The 14,392-nt window shown below is 39.1% G+C and overlaps 1 protein-coding gene across 1 annotated transcript in view; it reads right to left on the bottom strand.

The window, feature by feature from the left end:
- Positions 1–14,392, bottom strand: part of PHF14 (PHD finger protein 14) — a 320,362-nt gene that overhangs the window by 277,537 nt on the left and 28,433 nt on the right. Inside the window, exons 3-4 of the mRNA XM_006030475.3 lie at positions 9,922–10,571; positions 1,996–2,140 (exon numbers count right to left, since the gene is read on the bottom strand). Of these exons, the coding sequence (XP_006030537.1) occupies positions 1,996–2,140; positions 9,922–10,571 (795 nt within the window). The remainder of the gene's footprint in view (positions 1–1,995; positions 2,141–9,921; positions 10,572–14,392) is intronic.

Raw genomic sequence — 14,392 nt, 5'->3', positions numbered from 1 at the left:
TCAATCAATTAATGCCATGACAAAAGGAGAAATAAGCCAAAGTTATTCCATAAAATGTGTAATAACTTTGTGACTTATGCTTATCACAGCATTAACTGAATGAATGACCAGGGGCCCCTGTGGCTGGGAGCCCAAATGCACCATGAGCCTGGGAGCCCACTGCTGATGTGGGCTCCCAGCTATGGGGGCACTCCAGGCAAGTCTATAGCTGGAAGACCACCGGGCTTCCAGCTGTGGGGACACCTGGTTTGCCCCAAAGGCTAGAAGCCCGCATCACTTGCGGACTCCCAGCTGCAGGGATGCATGGCACACCTCCACAGCTGGAGCCCCATCAGCTGAGGGGGCTCCCAGCCCCAGTAGCTTGCTACTTACCAGCATAGGGGAAACAGAGAAGGCATGCTACTGATTTGGCATAAACTTATTTTATGGACCAAATGAGATTTATCTCATTTAAATAACTTAGACCTTAGGTACTCAAGACCATCTCAATCAGTTTGCTTCTAGCACAGTTTAAAATTAATCAGAAAAAGTACAAACCCCCAAGGAGCTAACGTTCTCTTGAGCTCCCAGTCACTGTTTATAAGAAAAAGTTACACTCTACAAGTTAACATTTCCACACCGAAAATAAATAAATAAGAGTCTCCTTTTTTAAAGTAACCTCCAAAGGAAATAAGACTGCCCTTCTGTGCTACTGAAGTATATGGATTTTCTTATCCTGCTTTTTTATCTTATAAACTCAAGTCACATACCTTGTTTTAGTGGAAAACATTCTGGACAAGAGAAGAAATTATAAAAATAGGACATCAGAAACCAAATTTTAAAAAAAATGAAGTCCAATTATAAAAAAGCACTTTTGCTTTCAAATCAAACTATTTAAAATTCTATAGCTTTTGTTTCTTAATGCCCAGCTGTTTTAACTTTTGGGGGCAAGTGGGAAGCAAATCGCCCACAGTCTCTCCCTTTCAGTAAAGGCTGACAAATAATCCAAAAGGCATTCTTGGCAAAATAGGGAGAAAAAGAAATCAATTTCCCTTCGTTTTAAAAATCAGGTTCTGTTTTTAGAAAGAAAAACAAATACAGTGCACACTTTCTCCCTTTTACAAGTTTGTCTTTAAGCTTACTTAATCAGCGAATATATTTCTGAAAATCTTGCAAGTCATAGCAAAAAAGACCCACACGACCAATCTAGTATTACTCCCAATGAGAAAACTAAGCAGTAAGCTGTATTTGAGCTCCACACATTTTCAAGAATTACACAAGGCAGGTAGGCAGTGTCAGACAGTTCATAGTAGCTACCAAAACTATACCAAACTGTCTATGAGAAACGTGTCCGAGCTCCCTCCTCACCTATCACAATGTACAAAAAGACTGCCCCTATACAGTTTTTTTAAACAATTAGTAAGATGTACCATGTACGTATTACTACTACTGCTTTAAAACTGCCCTCTTCGAAGAGGTTTGAAATTCCTTATAATTTCACTAATTCTCACAGACACAGTATCTAAAAGGAATCTAACTTTCACATATACTTACCTTTCCTAAGTATTCTCAATTCCCAACCAGCTCCATGCACTATTGCTATTAAAATTTGCACTTAATATCCTGTTAACCTAACTTTATGCCCTCATTTATGAAGCAGAAGCATTTAACCAGAACTTCCAAAAAGGAAACTTGAAAATACTAAACTTAATTTCAACATGAGATTCATGCTAAAGCTACTTGATCAACTTGCTTTACAGTCTTTGAATTTTCTTCTCTAAAAGTATAAAATGGATGCCTAGGGAAAAACTGAACTGCCACCTTTGTTCTGTTGCAGTGAATTTTTCACCATTTCAGAGTACTACTGGATACTAAAAGATCCTTTAAACTAAAATCAGGCTTTTGTGGTTGACCATTCATAACAAACAATTTATTCACTTCACAGTAACAAATAATGACAAGTTTTACATATTCCTTCCTGGTAATAAGAAAAAAGAATAAAAGGGACTGAATTACCTTCATGCACTGTTATTCCGCAATTGTCACACTGGATTATTTCATCAGCATCTTCACTGTTATCCCCAAGACAAACACAGCAAATCAGAATATGGTCCATTTTCTGAGAACTCCAGTTCTGAGACTTCTCAAGAATCAGTGAGTCCTAACATTGAAAAATTAAGATGCACTGAGTAAGCCAAGAACCACACTAAAAATGGTTATTTTTACCATAAGAAAGAAACCAAATAAGTTAAGCCTTAGACCCATTTATCCTTATTAAATATATATATATATGCTTTAAAATTTTATGGATACAGAAACATTTAGGATCTTCATTTTCATAAAAGCCTTCCCCTCTGCTCCTAAGGACTTGAAAAAGTCTTTACCAGAGACACCCTGGGCAAGCTGTAAGACATGCTAGGACAAGTCTCTCTTCCTGCAAACTTTATACAGCAACCTGTTTTAAACTCCTGGTGCTGTTTAAAAGAAAAATGAAACACCAGAAATACACAAATGTTTACCAAAAAACCTGTGTTACAGGAATCCTACTAACATCCACAAATCATACAGCACCTACTGGACAACCATTACACCTTTCCAAAAACCCATACTGTTAAGCCTGGAAATGAACGGTTATGAGCAATTGCCAGCTCCCCTATTCTATACAATGCAGTATATATAAAAACATATGTCCGGTATTAATGTCTTCTCTTTTGACTACTACTATGAGTAAGGATTTGCAGAATCAAGTACTTAGCTTGTAAAATGCTTTAAGATTCTGCAGAGAAAATGATATCATATAAAATAGATGTATTTTTTTTGTTTAATTTACCAAATAATTGTTAATCAAGAAAACAGGAAGCCATTTACACTTCAAATTTACACTTCAAATACACAAGGAATAAATACCGTGGCGCTACTATTTAGCATGTTTTTTTAAATTACCTCCATAATGACTAATCTGCACTGTTTCTGGGCGGCAGAAATTTGTGGATGTATTAAGTGCATTTTTTTTATTTTTCTACAGAATGACAAAACTTAGACAGCCTTCACCAATGAAGCCTAAGCACATGGAAACATGAGGTACTAGATGCATTAAAGCATCACTAGTGACCGATTAAAACAGCCCTTGTAATAGTTTTAGAGTATAGGTTGGCAATTCACACCTGACATGAATCCACTAGCTTGCTAAGCATCTCTCAAAATGATATAGCTGTGCATTTCAGTAACAAAAAATGAATGAGGTAGAACCCTCCCTTTCAAAACATGTTATTCCTAGCCAAAGCCTTCATTTTTGGTTAAAGAAAGTCATGAACACACGCTAGTTTACCCAGCCAGGAGATCTTATACCACCCTCCAGCTCTCCTGTGAAATATGAATTTTCATTTCTACGTAGGAGAAATTTTACAATTCTTGCATTCTCCTATACCTGAGGAAGGGCATATATGCTTGAAAGCCTTCAAATAAAGAAAAAGAAAGTTTTGCAACTGTCTAGTTGGTCTAATAAAAGATATCGCTTCTAGCACACTGACTACTACTATAATACCCTAAACACCTAGAGACTTGGTTTGTCATTGCTGCTAACAAAAACAATGTTCCTTTTTTGAAAAGGAAAAATATGTCAACTTTACATATAGGGTCTGAATGCATTATGTCTTCTCAGGGTCTCCAAATCCTGTGGAGCATGGCTCAAGGTATTTGTTTCTTCTGCTACCCACCCCAAAAAGTTTCACAGTTCAGTTATGGTACACAGACCAGACTGAGAATCGTTTTTCTGCTTAATAACCCGATGCCTGAGGGTCAGTTGCCACCCTTGCATCACATACTGAAAAATCACATTACCCATAATTAAAGGCAATTTAATACTAGAAAGAGTAATATCATGGAGTCAACATTTCCCACCTGCTATGGCAGTTCATTTTTAGAGGATGCTAATCCTATGGTATTTACTCTTTCTATAATTTTTTTAAGCACCAGGCCAACAAGCCTATGACAAAAAAGCTGCCATGGAGATTTCAAACTTTTTGAAAATTACATGTTATAGAAATGAAGGAAAAGGATTAATCATTACTACGCTAGAACCAAGATAGAGTGATTTTAAATAAACAACAACTTAAATTTATAATTCAGCTATACTTACAAAAAGCTCTACATGTAACATCTACATAGAAGTAAACTACCCTGGCTTCCACAAAAGTAATCAACTTACTACATTATTTTATTATAAAATACCTAGGGGTTTAAAAAATCTGTGCAAAAAAGCAGAGTGGCACATGTGGGGGCAGAGTACTGCTCAAAACTGGATCCTGGCTGGCTGGAGCCACACTATGCCTGCTGGTCAAGCTCCAAGAGGCATGATTGTCATTGCTGCAGCCCTGGGAGGTCCCCAGGACCCCAGGTAAGACTGCTGAGGCCAGCCCAGCGCATGCCCCAGCCTCCCCTATCCCACCCAGGGTAACCTGCTGCTGTGCACCAGAGAGCGCGTGGCACAAGTGTTCCCCAGGGACAACTAGCGGCAGCATAAGGTGCATCGCTGCTAGTTGTCCGCAGGGAACCAAACGTCTGCGCTTGTCTGGACGCAGCCAAGGAGTACAGGAGGATGCAGGGGTACTTTGAAAAGTGTCAAGGCAGCCTGCCTCACCCTATCGATTGGCAGGGTGCAGAGCGATTCCTCAGGGCAGAGTCCCCACAGGGTTCCCTGACAGCTCAACCTTGCTATCATGGAGCCAGGGCTCTTCTTTCCTCTCTCTTCTGGAGGGATGGAGTGAGAGCAGAGGGCCACAGGATATCATGTGTCCTCCTCAGTGAAAGAAGTGTATAGACATTCAATTTAGATCGGGAAAAGGAAAATCTTCCTCATGGGTACCTGATCTAACTGCATGTGGAAGAGCCATTTCGTATCTGCAAGAAATCTTGACTGTCTATAAAGTTCTGTTTGTGCCAGGAGGAAGGCTTTTCCCTTGGCACAAATGGAACACCTGTACATGGAATAAGACTAGTTCAGTCACCTTTAAAAAAGAAACCTAATGTGGTATATTAAAAGTTAGAAATGAAATGTAATTGGGGGTGAATAGCTTGCTAACAGTATGTGAAACATGGAAAACTTGACAGCTACATTTGTAAAGTTCAAGAAAAAAAATGGTCAGGTATGGAGACTGTTAATAAGGTCATAAATATATTAACTTTCTCCCTTCTAGCTTACAAGTCTAAATCTATCCATGGTTGGTAGTGACCATAATTTATGGCTTTGTGATGGCTGTTCAGTGGCATATATGGAGTTGTGGCCATAGGTCTCAATCCTGCTGCAGGTATCAACAGCATTAAAATATTACCATAGGCACCCTGCTGGCGGTCTGATCAGACAGACCAAGGAATAAGGCACATAGAAATAATAATCTTCTCAACTCTAAAACTGGCCACAGAAGTCTAGGTGTGGTGGAGAAATGTGGCAAAGTCTTTTTTGATGCTTTTATCTTTTCCGTGGATGGACGATCACTCTTTCAATCAGAGAAGAGGCGCAGAGAGGAGAGGATCCAAACAAAGTTTTTACATATCAGAAACTGTTTGCAACTACTCCTTTCATTTCTACAAAAAGACTATTGATACTTGTTGCCCAAGAGAATCATAACATGCATTTAAAAATGTCACAAAGGCAGGGTAGAAGGCAAATTTCAGAGCCTTATATCCTACTACCCCAATGACCTCACCAATATTGCTTTAAGAAAAAAAAGTGCATTCTATTTTGCCTTGAAATACCTAATGTATGCAAGCTATCCTAAACTAAAACACAGTGAAGGCAAGGCACTTTTGATTAAACTAAACAATCAGCTACAGGAAGAAAGTATAGGGTTAACTTTGCTGTGTAGTGATTTGCCTTCACTTGAGATAGGTCAAATGCATTAGATATTCTGAAATATTAAAACAAATAAACAAAAAAAAAATCCCCCCACCCCAAAGAAGAAAAAAATATATATATTTTCAACAGTGAAGATAAGGTATCTGAACATATTTCCTATCCATCTTCTTATGATCAAGAGGGCAGGAGCCATAAGGTAACAATGAAAAGATGTCTAGGGATAAAATAAAGAATTGTTTTAAAAGGTAAAGTATTATGCTTACTTAAAGGAAAACATGAATAATAAATATAGAAATAAAAAAGAAAATTAAGTTATTCCAGGATTAATTAGTACAGGGTTCGTGAGACTCTCTCCCAATACCTTACTTTAAAAAGTTAACTTAAGGACATTTTGTAACTAGAGCACTTCTCCTATGAATAAAGTCCATCAACAGTAAAAAGATTCCTTTAGCTTCCCATCCAAATTACAAACAGGAAAACGTTAGTAAAAAGATATCCATAAGTAAGGTAAATTAACTGTGTACTAGTACAACTGCACTTCTAACAGACAGGTTCTACAAAAAGCTAGCAATTTGGTTATAACCATTAATTTAGGATTATTTATCTTTGCTGAAGGAAGTCTAAAAGTAATATTTTACTTCAACAAAAGATTACATTTTTAAAATAAAAAGGAATACTGTAGAAGTTGTTACTTTTGGATCCAAATAAAAATCCCCTGGGCAAATCAATTATATTAATATGACATTATCAATACACAATAAGTATATGTACACAGGTAGAAAGCAATTAATTAACCAGTGCTAAAAGAGTTAAATTTGGCTGAATAAGATTAGGGGCTTTGGTTTTCTTTATTGGGTGTGGGGAACTGAGGGTAAAGGATGCTTGTTTAATAGGGGTCATTGTGCCATGGTTTAGCTGGTGGCCAGGAAACCTCACGCAGAAGCAAGAACTACTGTTCCAGTCCACATCTTGTCAACAACCTGCGAGGTGAGAGGCTGATTCTATCATCAGGGTCATCACCATCTAGTTATGCAAGCTTTGGGTGGGAAGCAGTGAAACTCACAACCTATGCATGTGTGTCTACTAGGCAGACAAAGTTCTTTGGGGAAATCTGATCTCTCTTATTAGATCAACTCAAATACTTGGAAGAATTTTTGCAACTATTTGAGTTGGTCTAATAAAAGATATCAGATTTACCCAAAGAACCGTGTCTGCCTATGTCCTTAGACCAACAACCTATAACACTGAAACATGCATCTGCTAATAATTTAATGGGAATTAAAGAGACCCCATTGAGGAAGAAAAACACGCCTTGAAGTACTAGCAATTATAAAAAAAAAAAAAATGAACAGCATCATTTATCTATTAATGATGCTTGACACAAACAGTAACAGCATAAGCTTGTTTACTTATGCTTAATACAGTAGAACAGCATACGGTACTTCATTACAACACAGGTTCAAATACTATATAATCAGGTCTTGAAATCCATATTTGGAATATGAAAATGGGTTAAAAAAAAGAGCAAAAAGGGTTGAAAGCTAGCAACCCCCACCCCCCACCCCCCAACAACTTTAGGACCTCAGGAGCAGCTACTTATAAGTTAGTTGCTTAGACACTGTCCTTTCATCGAGCACTGTGAAATCTGTATTCCTAGGACATCAGCTTCTGCATTGTAATGAGATTCTGCTGTACTCTAAAGGAACTATTTTTTACTAAAAGTGAAAAATTATTACAGTGGTGCTGCCAGAAGCACTTTTAAAAAACAGGTGGTTTCAGATAGCATAAAACTGAAATTGGATTTGTATATTGTCAATTTAGAAATGAATACTAGATTTAAAAAATTAAAAACCACGAAGGCACTTTTCAGAGATTCAATGACCTTTCTTTATATTGGGTTTTCCTCCAAGATCTAAACAAAAAAAAGTATAATTAAAAAAATTACACTTAGTTTCTAAAGCACAGTATCATTAGGATGATTTTTAATCAGTTACGATATTGCATTTTGAAAATGAGGAATGATCCTCTCATGGTGAATGCCTGAAACATGAAACAAGGAGATCAGGTTTTAGTCCTAGCTCTGCCACAGATTTTGTGGCTCACCCTGGAAGTCATAAAGACAGATCTTGCAAGGTAAAGGTACTGAGTACCTTCAATTCTCATTGAAATCACTGTAAACTGAGGTTACAGTTTACCATCAAGACCTTAATCTCTGTTCTTTAAGTCCCCCATTTTTAATGCAGGAAACTACTGTAAAACACTTACCTATCCTAGAATATTGTTCTGAAAGGTCAGTCCATTAACATCTGTAATATCTGTACCCAAGTTCATCAACCAAAAGGCACTGATAAAAAGCACGGTGGTATCATCAAGTAAGATAATGATATAGAGACAAAGGACTAAATATGTATAGGAAATAGACTCCTCTCACTTATAAAGGCAATCCCTAAAGATCAAAAAAAATCAATCTGCAGTGACACTGCAAGTACTGTACCAGCAGTGTGGTAAGATGGTCACCTCTGGCTTCAATGGGCTTCAAATGAAACATTCATCCAAGTACAACTTTGGTCTCTCTCACCACAGAACGTAACTGTCCCTGAAGCACCAGAGCAATAAGCATATAAAAATGCAAATGATGTAGCAAATAAGCTGTCTTGTTTGATTTAAAAAAAAAACAGGTAAAACCCACATGAGAGTAAAACCTATAGATTATAATTGTCAAATTGTTTTTCTGACACTATTAGCATTAATAATATCTTCACAGCTCATATCCAATGTATTAGACCAGGTTATCAAAGATCAAGCCTGTGTGGCATTCTCCCTGCCAGGCAGGCCAGGGCAAGGGGAGGAATCTTGTGTAGTGCACATCCTGGAGCAGGAGCCACAGACACTGGATCCAGCATAGGGCAGGGAAAAAGGGAGGGGGGGGCGGCAAAGGGAGAAAGTCTGTGGGCCAAATCTGGCCCATGGACCAGTCCCATGCCATACATATGGCCCACAGGGCCAGATGAATTTCACTCCCCTGTATTAGAAAATACATCCATAAATGCAAGATGCCATATAACCCAGAAACAGATTTCTGCCAAATTCCAAAATGCCCAACGTAGTTCAATATAGTTTTTTTTAATACAAAGTAAAATCAACAGCAGCGAATCAGCAGAAAAGATTGGTGAAAGAGAAACAGCAGACCTTAAAATAGTGCCGCATATGTCTATGTTTTATCCAGAAATCATACTTATTATAACACTGGGTTTACTTACAAATATTTAAGAAAAAAAAAGGCTTCCAGTGATTTTATTCCAGTTTTGCAAATAGGTTTGATGAAACCAGCTATCTTAACAAGCTGATACAGCAATTCTTCCACAGATGCAAACCTTATTTAAAGCAGTGGAACTGTGTCTGGGGAAGCACTGTAATATCAAACTGCATTTGCATTCTGATCTGACAAGGTATTTACTATAACTAATCCTTACCCATGATCACTTTTTAATCAATGTAAAAAAGCATTACACATCAAAAACTACACTCAATTCCCCTAAAGAAAAAGAAAGAGGAACCTCCCCCCCCTCCCCCCCAATTCTAGCTGAACCCATATACACATCCTTCTATTAAGAACTTTGTTAGCAGTGAATGTAATGTTTGTTCTATATGATATCTGCTACAGTCCAGGGGTAGATCAAGGCTTGTTATCTTTTTGGCATCTGTTAGGCTGTCACAGCTATATCATAACTTCAAATCTGACTTGCGTTTAATAGCATATATGGTATAAGAGAACTAAATTCATGTTTTGGTTTGTTTCCACTATGGATTAGCCTACTTGCTAAAGAGCTAATCCAAAACCCACCAAAGCCGACAAAAGACTTCCCATCGACTACAGTAGGGGTTGGATTGGACCATAAAGCCAAGGCCAGTTTACTTTATTTGTTTTCACTTCATTCAGTATAGTTTTGCAGCTTCTTCATTAATCAAAACACCAAACAATGTCAGTTTAAGTTTTTAAATTACTCATTTAAAAAACAAAAACAAAAAACAGCACCGCAGAGAATTTTCCATTTTTCAGAGAGATTATAGAAAGTTGATTGCTCTACCTCATTACTCTTGCTTTGTGAAAGAGCCAGGCTATCATTTGTCAGCTCCTCATCATCAGCATTACTCCTGTTAAGAACTTTATTTTTCTTCTTCTTGGATGCACCATCGCTAGCAGTGCTGCTGTTATCATCCTCATTGCCCTCCTCATCATTGTCATCATCATCACTTCCACTTCCATCGTCTTCATCATCCTCATTATCTCCATCACTTCCCTCCTTTCGCAATGCATGTTTTCCTTTCTTCTTTTCAGCAGTAGGCCGCCAGTCATTGTCATCCTCACTGTCATAATCATCCATATCATTTAGTTCTTCCATTGATACAAAATCTAGAAGAGGTCGATTGCGGCGCAAATTCCACTTTTTTGGCTCGTTTGATTGCTCATCAGCAACAGCATCGGATTCAGTGGCTTTCTCTTTCTCTTTTTTCTTTTTTGGCTTCTCATCCTCTTCCTCCTGATCTTTCTTTTCTGTCTTAATCACCTCTTTCTCTGTTGCTGGTGTCTCTTCTCCAGCAGAGCTTTTGGGCTGTTCTTCCACCTTCTCTTGTTCTGCTGCTACTTCCTCCAAAATATTTTCTTCTGATTCAGTACAGGAACCTTCACCACTGTCCTTTGATGCATCTTCACTCCCATGACCACTTCCTTCAGAATCTGTTGAGCATATGAAAATTTAAAAAAAGTGTTCTGAAACAAATGTACCCAAAAACCCCAAAACTTGCTGAAACAACAAACTGCTAAACTAAAGAATGATGTATGTTCCTCCCATCAACCTATTTGTCAGTTAGTCTCCAAATATTTTTACTCCAAGTAGCACCGTTGAGAACTTGTTGAATATGAGTGTGTTGTGAGATGATAGGAAAAAACCCAAAAAAACAAAAAAGGTAAAAATACACTTAATGAAACCTAAAAATTCCACTGAATTGTAGAAAATATTTTTTTTTTAAAAAAGCAGTAAGAAATAGATATAGTCTTCATGGGAGGTTATTATACATGACTAACTGTCCTTTTTAAAATCACAGGAGTTACTTCCTAAGCCTTGAAAACAAGAATACAATAGATGTTATTGTTCTTTAACTTACAAAATGATGCAATCACAAGTCAGCAAGTTCCAAAGTAAGGTTGTTCCTACAACTTGAATTCTGACACCTGCTATTTAGGCACTGTAAAAGTTTTTATTTTCAATGTAATTTACTATTCTTTATCAGTGAATAAGCTCTTCAGTGTGCAAGTTGGTCACTGCAAGTGACCAAATTGTCTTTTCATATTCAAGCTGTGGCTCCCTGTCCCAATTGCTATGCACAGTCCAATTTGTACAAAGCAAAGGCCTGGACCGCTATTTCATTCACCATCTACCCTGCACAATATGAAGTATAGGTTAGGTTAAAAATAAATATATAATGAAGACTGACATCTGCATGAAAGGCAAAGTTTACACATGTAATTAATGAAGCAAGGCACCTGTGGTGTGCACTTTACCCAAAGAGGCAAAGGTTGTGATTTAACTTATTCAGAGACATCAAATAATCACTAACCATCATGTTTTGTTTCAGCCACGTATAATAGATAAAACCAATTTTATAGATCTTTTTCTTTTAAATGGTCCTCTACCTTTAAGCACTTTATTTGCCACACAGTAACTACAATGCTTCTATAAGGCCTAATAAACGGAAACAGTATGGTTCTCCACAGCAGTACCATGGTGGGGCCTTGTAATTCATGTACACCAGGTACCTAAGTATTTTGCAAGGATATGGTGTGACCATTAATTCACTTATGCAGATTTACTGACCAACTTTACCCAGACATAGGTAGAGAAAAACTATAATTCACTTTAGAAGTTAGTGTTTAACAGTACACTGCGCACACTCACTGACTGCTCTGATCTAGGCAGTGACTTAGATCAGCAATATTTCTCCAACTGAGAATTTTCCCTCACCACATGTTGCCTCCCTTATTTTCAGTCTACAGTCTCTTTGGGACGGCATATAACTACTAAAGAAACAATTATACTCCCTTAGGCAAAACCTGAGCCAGGCAAGAAACCAAAACATGACACTAAGCCCTGGCACAGAATCTAGTGCAACAGACAACTCAATGGCATTACTACACATAACAGCGCTACTACCACTTACGAGCATGACTTGCATTTAATTGCAATTTTAAAATATCATTCCTTTCAGAATATCTAGGGAGGCTGAAAGGATGTCCAACTTAGATAAACCTATTAACAAGTTAAAGAACTCCACAATGTCTGAACAGAAAAGCCTGTGTGCTTACCAATCACTGTTTACATTCACTGCTGTCTGAAACCAACTAGATCCCATTGTTTTCAAGGTCCTTTGGAGTTCTGGAGATGCTTTAAAAGTCTTGAAAATGATGGAAGCTCATCAGTTACATGACTGCTAATACCAGAACACTGTGTAGCTAGGAAGCACCGTTTGTGCCAACAATGCTGTGCTATTTACCAGCCATGCTAAGCAGTTGGGGACCCACATAAAACATGGACCACACCCCCCCAGGGGCCACACTACTGCAAGTCATGGGCACCTAGGCAGCATTTGCCCCACACACTGTATGCATGTGGAGCCCTCTACTGCTCCATGAATACAAGCAACCACTGTACCACTTGCACCCACCCTCAACTCCCCCACTGCTCTGTGCTATTAGCTATGCTGCCCCACCCCACAACGCAGGAGCCAGAAACATGAGAGAGGGGAAGCCTAAACCTCCTGGCAGCCATAGCAACATAGGGAGAGGTGGTTAGACAGCAGCCCAGACAGGCCGGTGCTATGCTGTTGAGTGAATTTCCTATTTATTCAATAAGTGTGCACTTTACCATGTATTAGGTAACAGGTTGTCTGGCAGATGGCCCCTATATTGAGATAAGACCACAGAAAAGTAGGGTTGGAAGGAACCTCACAACACAAGATCATCTAGCCCAGTCCCCTGGTCAAGGTAGGATGGATCATCCCTGACTAAACCATCCCAGCTAAATGTCTATCCAACGTACTCTTGAAAACTTCCAAAGATGGAGATTCCACAGCTTCCCTAGGTAGCCTGTTCCAAAAATTCTTGACTACCCTCAAAGTCAAGAAGTTCCTCCTAATCTGCAGCCTAAATTTCCCCTACTGGAGCAATGGCCTCAAGCTATTTTTTTTCTTCATAAAGGAAAAGCTACTTGCCATCCTCTCTAAAAATCACGCTGCAGGTATCTGAAGAATGTTATCAGATTTGGTTGACTGTGTACCATTTCTCTAGTCTATCCAGGTCATTCTGGTACCTAGCCCTACCATCCAGAGTGTCTCCAATTCCACCCAACTTGGTGTCACCTGAAAATTTGTTAAGCATACATCACCCCATCATCTAAATCATTAATTAAGATATTAAACAATACCAGACCCATGGCAGACCACTGGTGAAACCCACTTGATACCTCCTCCCAACTAGACATTGAGCCATTGATGACCAACTCATTGAGAACAATAATTCAAAAAGTTATGTATCCACCTTACAGTACTTTCATCTAGTCTGTACTTCCTTAGTTGGTTAATGAGAATGTCATGAGAGGCATTCCAAAAGCCTTGTTAAAGTAAGAAAATACCACATCTACTCGTCTCCCCCCATCCACACAGCCTGTCACCTTATTACAGAAGGAAACAGGTTGATTAGGCACGACTTGCTCGTAGCAAAACCATGCTGGCTCTTCATGATCATTTTGGTCTCTAGATTCCTTGAGGACCTGCTCCACAACTTTTCCAGGAATCAAGGTCAGACTGACTATTATGTAATTCCCCAGATTCTCCTTTTTCCTTTTCTTAAAGATAGACACTTTGTTTGCCCTTTTTCTAATTATCTGGGACCTTCCCCAACTTCCATAAGTTCTCAAAAGATGATAGCCAAGGGCTCCAAAATTACTTCAACCAATTCCTTCAATAACCGAGGGTACACATACCATCCAGCCCTATCTGAAATGATTTGGCTTCCTTAAGGCATCCCTAACCTGTTCTTCCACTAGTCGAGTCTGTTTGGCTCCTTCCCCTTCTTTGCTGCCAACTCTTATCCGGTAGCTATTCGTGAAGACTGAAGTAAACAAACAGGCATCACATATATAAGGGGTTTTCAACCTTTTTTAACAAGTGTACCCCTTCTCTCTCAAAGTTCCAGCTTATGTGCCTCTTTCATGGTGAGGGAGGGAGTGGAGCTGGGGCTGCACAGCCGGGGCAGAGAGCAGGATGGAGCTGTGAGCAGCTTGCCGGGGGTGGGCCTCGCGCCAGTGCACGCACTCCAGGAGGACACAAGGCACGTGCCCCTGGATCTGCACACGGGGAAGGGCGGGCTGCCACTGTGGGCTGGGACTGGCACTGGGTTGTTCCTGGTGGGGGACTGGTCCGGGCCGTACTTGGGGCGGGCTTGTACTTGGTGATGCTGGGAGGGGGCTATGGAGGAGGTTATGGCAAATTCTGGAGTGGCTG

The sequence above is a fragment of the Alligator sinensis genome, unplaced genomic scaffold, assembly GCF_000455745.1.
Source record: "Alligator sinensis unplaced genomic scaffold, ASM45574v1 scaffold938_1, whole genome shotgun sequence".
Lineage (NCBI taxonomy): Eukaryota > Metazoa > Chordata > Crocodylia > Alligatoridae > Alligator > Alligator sinensis.
This window is presented reverse-complemented; position numbering and strand designations above follow the sequence as displayed.